Raw genomic sequence first — 12,127 nt, 5'->3', positions numbered from 1 at the left:
CTGATGTTCTCTATTTTTTATTCTTTCATGTTGTATATATTTTTAATGGAATTCATTGTAATTGTTAGCTAAACAGAGATGAAACACTTGATTGAATTATCAATCAATGTAATAAGAGAAGCGGAAGAACAGTTAGAAGAAGCAGAGGAACATATATGAAGAAGAAGAAGAAGAAGTAGGGAGTCATACGATAGAGAGAGAAATAGTGAAGAGTATTATTATTTCCTTTCAAAGTGTCTTCTTTACAGTGTGATGTTATGTATATATATAACAATTTCTTAATCCTCATCTAACTAACTCTTAATCCTAACTTAACTAATTCTTCTAACAACCAATAACAGCTTTAACTAACTTATAACAACCTTTCCATATAAAGACTATTCTGCCTTCACTTTATTTAACACTCTCTCTCAAGCTAGGTGGTGGAAAGATATTAAACATCCCTAGCTTGGACTTCAAATATTCATGCTGAACTTTAGTTAAACCTTTTGTAAGTACATCCGCTGGTTGCTCTGTTGTAGAGATATACTTTGTAGCAATAAGACCCTGTTGGATTCTTTCTCTCACAAAATGACAGTCTATTTCAATGTGCTTAGTCCTTTCATGATAGACATGATTAGCAACTATTTGAATGGCTGCTTTGTTATCACTGTGAATATCAATAGGCAATTTAATCTGAACTTCAATCTCTTTTAGCATGCCATGAAGCCAAATTAGCTCAACAATAGTTGTTGCTAAACTTCTATACTCAGCTTCTGCAGAGCTTCGAGATACAATAGTTTGTTTTTTTGATTTCGAGGAGACCAAAAAATCACCAACTTTAATAAAAAAAACCCTATAACTGATTTTCTTGTCAATGGATATGCAACCCAGTCTGCATCACAAAATGCAGTAATTGTATTGATCTGATTGCTGGACAATAGGATTCCTTGACCAGGTTGATTCTTTATATACTTGACAATTCTCAAGGCAACTTCCATATGAGATATTTTTGGTTGCTGTAGAAACTGACTTAGAGTCTGAACTCCAAACGCAATATCTGGTCTTGTTACTGTTAAGTAGAGAAGTTTTCCTATCAACCTTTGATATGATACTTGATCAACCGGTGGATCATTGTTTGTTGATTTTCCTGTTTGGTCAGTATATTCATCATACCCGTTTAGAAGTAAGTTTCACATTGCTATCAATAGGAGTTACTGTTGGTTTTGCTGCAGCAAGCAGCTTCTGAAATTAACTCTAAAACATATTTTCTTTGATGCATTACAATACCTTCCTGTGACCTAGCAAATTCAATTCCCAAGAAAACTTTAGCTCTCCCAGATCTCTCATCTTGAAAGTATTCTGTAATGATAATTTTGTTTTTTCAATAAGAGCCAGGCTATGTCCTGTGGTTAGTAGATCATCTACATAGACTAATACAATAACAATCCCTCCAGTGGTCCTTTTGATAAATAATGAATGATCAAACTGACTTTGTTTGAAATTGAACTTCTGAAGAGCCTCACATAGCTTTGTATTCCATTATCTAGGAGTCTGTTTAAGTCCATATAGGGATTTAATAAGCCTGCATACTTTATTCCCCCTGGCTTCTAAATCCCTGAGGTAACTCCATATATATTTCATCAAGTAAATCTCCTTGAAGAAAGGTATTGTATACATCCATTTGATGTATACACCATTTCTTTGAAGCTGTAGTGCTTAGCACAGTTCTTACTGTAACCATTTTTACTACAGGTAAAAGTGTTTCTTGATAATCAATTCCTTCAGTTAACTATATCTTTTAGCTACTAGCCTAGCTTTAAACCTCTCAATATCACCTGAAGCTTTATATTTTTTATTTTGTAAATCTACTTACATCCAGTAGGCTTCTTACCTTCTGGTAGTGTTACAATATCCCATGTGTGGTTGTTCTCCAGTGCTTTTATTTCTTCATTCATAGCATCTACCCACTTAGGATCCTGAACAGCTTGAGAGTAACTAGTAGGTTCAGTGATTGAGGAGGTTGCTGCAACATATGCTTGATACTTAGGAGATATTCTGTCATAGCTGATGTACTTATCTAAGACATATGGAACATCTTGATGGATATTTAGAGATACAAAGTCTTTCATCCATACTGGAGGTTGTTTTCCTATGCATGATTTTCTAAGCTGAGGTTGCACTTGTCTTTGAGTTTCTGTAGATGCTTGAGATGTCTCAAAATGCTGCTGATGTTATGCAGATATTTGATTGTATCATCCTTGATTACCGGAGCTATGAGCCTTTGAATAGTTATGGTTTGTTGGCACATCTGAACTATTTTCAATTTTCATATTATGATGAGTGTGAAACTGTACCCTTTCAACTTTATTTGAAGAGCCAATATTTGTAATACCTGTTGTTCTCATTTCAAATAGAGATTCACAATTATCATATAAAATTCCTGATTGTGTGGTATTATCCACAAACACAGATTTTGAAATACTAGCTTTACTTGCAAATGGGAATGTGTCTTCTCTAAATATGACATATCTACCAACAAAGAAAGTTTGGTTAGCTAAATCATATAGTATATAACCTTTTTGATTTTCTGAATAACCCATGTGAACTGATGGTCTTGACCTAGGCATTAACTTATCTTGTTCTTGAATAATTTTAGCAAAACATAAACACCCTAGTACCCTAAGATGATGAATGGCAGATTTCATTTTATACAGTTTTTCAAAAGGAGACATATTCCCAATGACTGAACTAGGCATTCTGTTTATTAGATATACTGTTGCTAACACACAACATCTCTAGAATTTAATAGGGATTTGAGCTTGAAATCTCATAGCTCTTGTGACCTCTAATATATGTCTATGTTTCCTCTCAGCAACTTCATTTTGCTGAGGGGTATAGACACAAGTTCTTTGGTGAATAACCCCTGAGTCTTTGAACAAAGATTCACACATAGAGTTTACAAACTCTGTTCCATTATCAGTTCTGGCTATTTTTACTGTTTTTTCAAATTTAGTTTTGGCATATTTAAGAAAAATCTGAATCAATACACAAACATCAGATTTTTTTTTTCAGTATAAATATCCATATCATTCTTGAATAGTCATATACAATAATCAGAAAGTATCTATTTTCATCCCATGTAGGTACTTTATATGGTCCCCACAAATCTCTATGTATTAGATCAAAACAATCTTTACTCTGAATACTACTTGTAGGAAATTGTAGCCTAGTTTGTTTGGCACAAGGACACACTGTGCATTTGTTTATTCTATCTTTAATGGTTTCTAAATCCGCTTGAACCAATCTTTTTAATACTTGAGTACATACATGCCCCAATCTTCTATGCCACAAGTCTATATCTATATTTCCAGCTTTAATTGTCTTATTACTTCTTGTAGTTAATGCCTTCAATTTTTTTTCCTCTTGAGTCAGTGTATAGAAGATAAAGTCCACCATCCTCTTTTCCAATCCCCTCCACCTTCCCAATGAAGAGTTCCTGAAACACACAATCTGAAAAGAATGTAGCTGAGCACTGTAACCCCTTAGTTAGTTTGAAACTGATAAGAGATTATATTTAAATTGTGGAACATAAAATACATTTGTTATTAAGCTATCTTCTAAAATTGAGATGGACCCTATATGTGAAACTACTGTAACATCTCCATTGGGTACCAGATTTTTTTTAGCATTTTCTGTTTTTGTAATTGTATTTTTCTTTAGAAGATTTATGTTTGAGACCATATGGTTTGTAACACCTGTATCTATAATTCATTGTTTAATGCAATTAGTGACAAGTAAGGCTGCTTCCATACCTGCTGCATTTACTGAAAATGCAGAATCATTAGATGTAGTCTTGTTCCACAGTTGAAGAATTTGTTCATACTGATTTTTAGTAAGTGCATAATTTGCCAACTGACTCATAGGATTGTCATTGTTCATGCTGTTTGCACTAACTTCAGTACTTGCATTGTTTCCATAGTTGAATGTGGATTCTTGTTGACTCTCTTGATTACCTGAATTATGCCTAGTATTGCACCTTTCTGTCAATACATTGGCATTATAGACTGCTCTTGTATTTGAGTCACCATTCCCTTTCCTTTTGTTTTTGAAATCTTTTGGATAGCCAACTACCTTATAGCAATTTTCTTTGCTATGTCCCTTCATCTTTCAAACCTCACAAAAGAGATAAGCATTCCTTCTAAACCTTTGATTAAAATTCTGAGATCCTTTAGTTTTAGAATACATTGCTGCTTCATAACTTCCCATCTGAACTGTAGGATTAGCACCTAGAATTCATGAAGTTGCAGCTACAGATTTTTGTCCTTCATCACTAACAATTAAGGCATATGCCTGATTAACAGTAGGAGTAGGACATATCATCAGAATCTGACTTCTTGCTTTGAATAAGAATCGTTTAGTCCCATCAAGAATTGATATAGTTTCAATTTCTGCAAATAAGCTACAAATTCTTTTGATTTTGGACAATCACAACTTGGAGCTGGCACTAGTGCTTCAAACTCTTCCCTCAGATCTTTTAATTTTGAGAAATATACTGATACAGATGTTGTTCCTTGTGACAGTGTAGCAATTTTTTTTGTGAAGATTAAAGGTTCTTGAGCCATCAACCATGTTGAATCTTTCAACCAGATCTTCCCATATCACTTGTGTACTAGACGCATACATGATTCCACCAAGTAGCCCTTTTGCAACTGAATTCATAATCCAAAAAAGAACAATTGCATTCACTCTTTCCCAATGATTCCACATCATTTCTGGGAATTTTTCCTTGCTGCATGTGCCATCTACTAGCCCCAGCTTGTTCCGACCTAGCAATGCAACTCTCATTGATCTGAACCAAATAGAATAGTTCTCTATTCCAGCTAATTGGAACGAAATGATCTGAATCCCACTCACATCTGCAGGAGACAAGAATAAGGGATGATTGTAGTCAATTCCATTGACTTGATTCCCTTGATTCAACCCAGATTGTGTTGCATGTTCATTTTGAAGATGATTTCTTGGTGTTTGAACCATAGTTTTGCGATTTACTATTATTTTTCTTTATCCTGCACAAGATTTGGACAGATCAAACGCATATTTTTTTGGAAACAACAAGAAATGTTACTGACTTGAATTTTGGATTGTGATGGAGCTACGATTATGTATCGTATAGCTCTGATACCATGTAATTATTAGCTAAACAGAGATGAAACACTTGATTGAATTATCAATCAATGTAGTAATAAAAGCAGAAGAACAGTTAGAAGAAGCAGAGGAACAGATACGAGAAGAAGAAGAAGAAGAAGAAGAAGTAGGGAGTCAGACGATAGAGAGAGAAATAGTGGAGAGTATTATTATTTCCTTTCAAAGTATCTTCTTTACAATGTAATGTTATGTATATATATAACAATTCCTTAAGCCTCATCTAACTAACTCTTAATCCTAACTTAACTAATTCTTCTAACAACCATTAATAGCTTTAACTAACTTATAACAGCCTTTCCATACAATGACTATTCTGCCCTCACTTTATTTAACATTCATCAATGGATTTCAGTCATTTTACTATAGAGTTTTAACTTAAAAATTTCCTTTCATGTTGCATAATTGGTATTCAAATTGAAATTGTCAGTCAATAAATTTTGAAGGTGTTTGACTCTCCACCATTGACAGCCATTAAAAAGCTTTGAAGCTTTGAATATGAATTTGGATTTTCAAAAATCATTATTTGTTTGGATTGGGTGTTGTTGCAAATAATTGGGAATATAGTTTGGAGTTTATATCTCAATTTTGAGGGTATTTGGTGAAGAATAGATTTGGTTTTGGCGGAATCCCAAATTGAAAGAAGAAGAAGAAGAAGAAGAAGAAGAAGAAGAAGAAGAAGAAGAAGAAGAACACATGACATACAGTATACTTACGAAATTGTAGTATTGTATGTAAATTGTATTCTGTTGTAGTTATATATATTTTTATTTGAATATTGTATGAAGGTTGAAAAATAGTTGTATAATATATGAATCGTCGTATAAAATTTGTATTTAAGTTACCAATACTATTTTTTACATAAAGTTGTTGATATGTATCAAAATTGTATTAAGAAAGAAAGTTTTGATTGGAATTTTAAAGAGGAAGAAACACACACCACTACAAAATATATACAAACAAAATATATAAAAGACATATTATATAAAATTTGTATGAAAATTATATTTAAGTTGTATGATATTGTAGATATATTTTAAATGAGTAAAAATAATGTATGAAAGTTGTAGATAAATATATACTATATAATTAGTTGTATGAAATTTATTTTTAGTATATATGTTGTTGTAGATATATCAATTTATATTAAATTTGTACGAATACAATTGTATTGTATGTAACTTAAATATAAATTACGCACTGGCTGATTCAGATCAATCTGCTTCACAGGTTGACATTCCAAGAGAGCCTCAAAAGAGTAATTTACCCAAAGTATTATTCGCGGAATGACTTTCGTTAGATTGATTTAATGGGCAAGACTTCTAGAACTCAGGCAACTTTGATCCTTCCAATAATAACTTTGGCTATAATAATTCAGAGTTACAAGACATATTCATGCACAGTTTGCCGATGAATGGCGGCAGCTATGTGAACGGCATAATCAAGAAGTTAACAATGGGACAGTAGATGATATTTTTCAACCCCAACTTAAGTTTGAGGAATCTATCTCTGCAAATGGATTTGAGGAATTTATGTCGGGGAATTCAGCATAAACGATGATGTGATGTACATATCATACACACTCTTTTAGAATCTTACAAAATAGTGTTTTAAGGAAATACAAATTTCATACGATGATTCATACATTATACAACTATTTTTCAACTTTCATACAATATTCAAATAAAAAAAAATATATAACTACAACAGAATATAATTTACATACGATTATACTACAACTTTACTACAATTTCGTAAGTATATTGTATGCCATGTCGTCTTCTTCTTCTTCTTCTTCTTCTTCTTCTTCTTCTTCTTCTTCTTCTTCTTCTTCTTCTTCTTCTTCTTCTTCTTCTTCTTCTTCGACGAGTTTGAATCTGAAATTCAGCCAAAACCAAGTCTAATCTTCACTAAACACCCTCAAAATTGAGATATAAACTCCAAACAATATTCCCAATTATTTGCAACAACACCAAATCTAAACAAATAATGATTTTTGAAATCCCAAATTCGAATTTAAAGCTTTATGATAGATTAGTGTTCGAATCTTCGGTTCCTACGACCTTCTTACTATGTGCTTAATTCATCTCTTGAAAAAGACTATCAAACTGCATGATAATCTGATTTTCAAGAGAGCACAATATAAACCGAAGTGTCACAAGTTTGAATTCAATAATATTCTTGCACTGTTAAAGTTCCATACTTAGTGGGTAGCAACGTAAAAGAGAAAAGGGCAAACCAGTGACAAACTGGAGGTTACTTTAATAGGTTGATTGACAGAAGACAATTTTTAGGCTTATTTAGAGAGAAAGACAGTGAGAGAGAGTGATGAAGAAAGAAAGAAAAATTAATGAGAGAGGCGGCAGTGAGGAAAGAGGAGATGAGAGAAAAAAAGGAAAAGAATGTAACTAAATCCTCTAATTTAAGGCATTAATAATGGATTGTATATAATTTGTAAGTAATCCTTGTTTAAGGTGGATAATATACAAAACTAGGACAGTTTTGATTAATAAGTTTCAAATATCGTATAAGAAAGAAAAATGCTCGATCGGTAATTACGATTAGAGTCCATACAGCTAGGGAATACTACGTTACATTACATAGGTCTTTCAATCAAACAAGAGCCTAGAATTATTTAATTAAAACGCTTCCGAAAATCAATCTCAAAAAGGAAAGAGATAAGAAAAAGGCAACACCATATTCTTTTCGCGAGGATAAACTAATTAACTGTAGAAATTATCTGATATACTTGTAATTTCATCCCAAATAAAACTAAATTATGCACGCTTTAATTCACGGAGTAAAGTCGATCGCAATGCTGTTAAATTGTGAATCCTTTTGTTGCTTGTCAAACATTTCTCTGAATAATATATTGATAGGGCACGTAATCTGTCAATGAAAACAAATTAATCATGTTGAAAGTCAAAATATTTATTGCAATTATATTCATTCAAAATATTTAATTTAGTAGGTAAATAATCTTCTTCTTAATTCTGGATAACTTATAAATGATAATATTCCATAATTTAATATTTTCCCTATTATTTCATGTAATCTAGATTTTCTTCATTTCTAGTAGCATAGTAATCTATATAAGAAGTTCTTGGCATAATGTCTACAACCAATTCAAATTATGTTTCCTTTGATTCCACAATAGAACTTGAAAATTTGCTTGTTAGTATTAGTTGTTTTAGCATTTTCAAGATGATGAAGAAGTTAGTTTATCTTGCGTTGTTTCTGACCTTAGTATTGCAAACCAGTGCCGACAAAAATCTAGTACAAAACACATGCAAGAATACACCCAACGTCCAGCTATGCCTCAAAACCTTACTCGCCGATCCACGTAGTGCCAACGGCGACGTCCATACGATGGCGCTGATAATTGTGGATGCCATCAAAGTTCAAGCAACGCAGGCGACGGCCACCATCTCCAAACTCCAGCAGTCAAATCCTCCGGCAGCCTGGATTGTCCCTTTAAAGAATTGTGCTTTCTCCTACAAGGTAATTAATTTTAGGAAAAAGGTTCAAAATTGTCCATCTACTATGGTATATTGTTTACTTCTTCCCCCGTTATATAAATCTATCTCTATCCTTAACAAAATTTGCCTAATTGCCCCTAATCATAACAGAATCTACATTGTGGCAGCTGACCCCCAATTTTCTCCATATCACCTGTCAAGTCAGCAGGTCCCACCCAACCCCTCTAATATTCTGCATTTGAATAGTTGACCAAAAAAAGTTTCCATTTCCCCTTACAATCTCTTTACCCTACCCCCTAAAAATGAAATCCTTTCCCAACACTTTCTCATTTTTTTTCCATTCTTTCCCTTTACATTTTCCATTGCAGAGATTATACCTCCACCAAAATGAAATCTAGTCTTCTTCTCCCATTAACAAATCATCATTGTTGAAAAATTAGGGTTCATCAAAGGAATCACAATTGAAGACCTTCAATATGTTAACAATGGTGTTCTCCAATAATAGCTCTTGAAATCCACTACGGTATATTCTTAGGGTGTCTAAAAATTTCGATTTCACTTAGATTAGCTGATTATTTATGGAGGAGATCGACTGGGTGTTGTCATTTTGAGCTTAAAGTCGTGAATCAAATACTGATTTCGTGGATTTGAGTAAAAAAAATACTTGAACTATATTTTTTTGATCATCGAAATTCAAAGATGGAAAAAAGGCTCAAGATCCTAAAATTTTTTGCTTGTTTTATACTGAAATCTAGTGGAAAAAATAAATTTTGTATCTTAAAAAGGAAAGAATAACACTGGTGTTCAAAAAATTTGAAAAAAAAACAGAAATCACCATTGAAGGAGCTGTAAGAAAGCTCAAAAACATAAGATGGGTATTCTGATTTGCTAAAGTTTGAGCTAAGTGTTTTGTAGTTTATTAGGAATATTCATGTGGAGAAGTTGTGGAGGATCAGCGTTTGGTTAAAAAATTTGTTTGGATCGAAATATTTGAAGCAAAGATGAAGAAGCATTGAGGAGGAAGAAGAAGCAACCTTTTTTGGGATTTTTTTAATTTGCTGATTTAGTAAATAAGTGTAATAAATAAAATATTTTTTTAAATAGTAACATGGACTCTTCCGTGGCACTTTTATAAATGCAATAATTAAGATATTATTAAAAGTGGTGATATGGACTCCACCTTGACATTTTATTGGTTGGAACTGCTGACTTGGCAGCTGACATGGAGAAAATTAAGGGGGTCAGCTGCCATGGTGTAGATCCGTTAAGGTTAGGGGCAATTATACAAACTTTGTTAACTGTAGGAATATATTTGGACGAAAAGTATAATGGGTGGTAGAAGTAAACAATATACCATAGTAGAAGGACAATTTTGGACCTTTTCATTTAATTTTATATTTTTATATAAATTAAAGACTACTTCCTCCGCCCAAATATGGAAAAAAATTTAAAAGATTCTACGTCCAAATTCAGAGTTTGACTCTCAAAATCCGTGTCAAATAAATTGGGAGAGAAGGAGTACTTTTTATTTTGGGATTTATTTCTGTAAAAGAATATCAGTCTTATTTTAAATTGAAGTCTTAGGGTGTGTTTTGTATAACAGAAAATGTTTTCCAAGAAAATATTTTCTTGGAAAACAAGTAGCAATCTTATTCATTTTTCGGTGTTTGGTACGCAAATTACTAAAAATGACTTCTCAAGAGTATTTATAAATAATTTAGATATAATAAACATGAAGCCATAAACTTTCAAACCAACAACCTTCCGAACCCACATTTTTCATAAACTTTCAAAACCACGGAATTTCTAACCCGTAAACTTTATAATTTCTAAACATGTAAACTTCCAAACACATAAACCTCCGAACTCATAACTTTGAAATTTGTAGAATTTTGAACCTTTAAACCGATAAATAAAAAACTAAAATAGAAAAATATATTTAAAAAAAATATTTCGGGGGAGGGGTGGGGGGCAGAAAAATGAAAAAACAGAATTTGAAATTACGAGTAAAAAGTAAATTATTTTTGTGCGCGAGGGGGGGGGAGGGAGTTGGGGTTGGGGTTGGGGATTGAAAAAAAAATGAAAAAATAGAAATTTGAAATTGCAATAAAAAAATAAGGTAAAAAAATATTTTTTTGGGTGTGGGGGTGGGGTGAGTTGGTGATGGTAGGGAAGGTTGAGAAGGAGTTTTGAAAAATGTTTTCCCTTCTCTTGATAAGGAAAATATTTTTCTCCAATTGGAGGAAAATGAGTTCATAAGGAAAATGTTTTCCAAAACATTTAAGCCAACCAAACATGGAAAAATTGGAAAATATTTTCCTTCATACCAAACACACCCTTAATTCTTACTACTATAGTTGTTCAATAAAAGAGATGTCTGTTCAGAGTAAGTTTTTTAATTAATTCTATTAATATAAGCTTCCTCAAAAAAGAAGTCAAGTTAAATTTGTAATATTCTATTGGTTTTGCTATATCCTAAAGAAACTTCTAATGGCTAGTGATTTTGTCGGACCCTAGACTCTGTCTGAGTTCTTTCCTCAGCTTTATTTTTAAATTTAAGTCTTAAGTCTAACTACTAATATATTTGATCGAGAAAAGAGATGTCTGTTCAAAGTAAAATTTTCTAATCAAATTCTATTAATTTGAGCCTTTCTCAAAGAAGAAGTCAAGTTGAATTTGCAATATTCTATTGTTTTTGTTATATCCGAGAGAAATTTCTACTGGCCAGTAATTCTGCAAGATCCTACACTTATTTTTAGTTCAATTATGTAATTAATGTTTGTGTTCCCCTAAATAGTTATAGCAAACAAAATAAAATATTTTTCTGGGACAAAAGTTTTTCACGCCTCAAAGCTTTCTTTCAATATAATTATGTTATTCTATTTGTTAACAGGTAACCCTAACGACGAGTGTGCCAGAAGCCATTGAAGCTTTGACAAAAGGGAACCCAAAGTTTGCTGAAGATGCAATAGTTGGGTCTTTTGGTGATGCTGATCAATGTGAGAAAATTTTTGGTGGTAATAACTCACCTCTCACTGCTTTAAACACAGTCATGCATGAGCTTTCTGATGTGGCCAGAGCGATTATAAGAACTTTACTACTACTCCAGTAAGAAGTATGTACATACCCAATCATTGGAATAATGGTCAAATAGTTTGGACTAGAAAAGACATTGATTTTTCCCTCTAATATTCAGATTTGATCTTGGAATATTGGATTTTTTGGATTATTTCGAGAGAATTTATTTTATGTCCCAAATATTATTTTCTTTATTTTAAAAAGCAAAATGGGTATTTAGACAAAAATTACGTAGTTTAGTTCCCGAAAAATGCAGAATTAAGGAAAGAAAGCAACCATCCAGTTTAGTTCCTTAGTTAGTTTTGACATAGATAGAAGATTGTACTTGTAGATGAAACACATATGTGATTGTGTCATTGTTAAACAAACTACTAGTTCCCACATGT

At 32.4% G+C, this 12,127-nt stretch overlaps 3 protein-coding genes across 3 annotated transcripts; 1 reads left to right on the top strand and 2 right to left on the bottom strand.

Annotated features, from left to right (window-relative positions):
- Positions 1 to 393: 393 nt before the first annotated feature.
- On the bottom strand, positions 394 to 2,738 carry LOC138885355 (uncharacterized). Its single transcript, XM_070166299.1, has 5 exons — positions 2,249 to 2,738; positions 1,874 to 2,059; positions 1,270 to 1,341; positions 955 to 1,129; positions 394 to 874 (listed from the first exon to the last, which is right to left on the bottom strand). Exons 1-5 carry the CDS (start codon positions 2,736 to 2,738, stop codon positions 394 to 396), a joined length of 1,404 nt encoding a protein of 467 aa, XP_070022400.1.
- A 1,537-nt stretch (positions 2,739 to 4,275) lies between these two features.
- On the bottom strand, positions 4,276 to 5,016 carry LOC138885354 (uncharacterized). Its single transcript, XM_070166298.1, has 2 exons — positions 4,536 to 5,016; positions 4,276 to 4,430 (listed from the first exon to the last, which is right to left on the bottom strand). Exons 1-2 carry the CDS (start codon positions 5,014 to 5,016, stop codon positions 4,276 to 4,278), a joined length of 636 nt encoding a protein of 211 aa, XP_070022399.1.
- Positions 5,017 to 8,379: 3,363 nt separating this feature from the next.
- Positions 8,380 to 11,777, top strand: LOC104229053 (cell wall / vacuolar inhibitor of fructosidase 1-like). Its single transcript, XM_009781626.2, has 2 exons — positions 8,380 to 8,685; positions 11,557 to 11,777. Exons 1-2 carry the CDS (start codon positions 8,389 to 8,391, stop codon positions 11,773 to 11,775), a joined length of 516 nt encoding a protein of 171 aa, XP_009779928.1. The 5' UTR covers positions 8,380 to 8,388; the 3' UTR covers positions 11,776 to 11,777.
- The last annotated feature ends 350 nt before the right edge of the window (positions 11,778 to 12,127 follow it).

The sequence above is a fragment of the Nicotiana sylvestris genome, chromosome 2 (assembly GCF_000393655.2).
Source record: "Nicotiana sylvestris chromosome 2, ASM39365v2, whole genome shotgun sequence".
NCBI lineage: Eukaryota > Viridiplantae > Streptophyta > Magnoliopsida > Solanales > Solanaceae > Nicotiana > Nicotiana sylvestris.
This window is presented reverse-complemented; position numbering and strand designations above follow the sequence as displayed.

Bases quoted from the DNA above. Each gene is read 5' to 3' on its own strand.
- LOC138885354 (XM_070166298.1), bottom strand. From the start codon at position 5,016: ATGGTTCAAACACCAAGAAATCATCTTCAAAATGAACATGCAACACAA. The intron at 4,431-4,535 runs GTATATTTCTCA...GCTTATTTGCAG, and splicing joins AAGGAACAACATCTGTATCA to AAATTGAAACTATATCAATT.
- LOC138885355 (XM_070166299.1), bottom strand. From the start codon at position 2,738: ATGCCTAGTTCAGTCATTGGGAATATGTCTCCTTTTGAAAAACTGTAT. The intron at 2,060-2,248 runs GTAATCAAGGAT...CATATGTCTTAG, and splicing joins TTCAAAGGCTCATAGCTCCG to ATAAGTACATCAGCTATGAC. The intron at 1,342-1,873 runs GTAAGAAGCCTA...TTATCATTACAG, and splicing joins TATTGTAACACTACCAGAAG to AATACTTTCAAGATGAGAGA.
- LOC104229053 (XM_009781626.2), top strand. From the start codon at position 8,389: ATGATGAAGAAGTTAGTTTATCTTGCGTTGTTTCTGACCTTAGTATTG. The intron at 8,686-11,556 runs GTAATTAATTTT...ATTTGTTAACAG, and splicing joins ATTGTGCTTTCTCCTACAAG to GTAACCCTAACGACGAGTGT.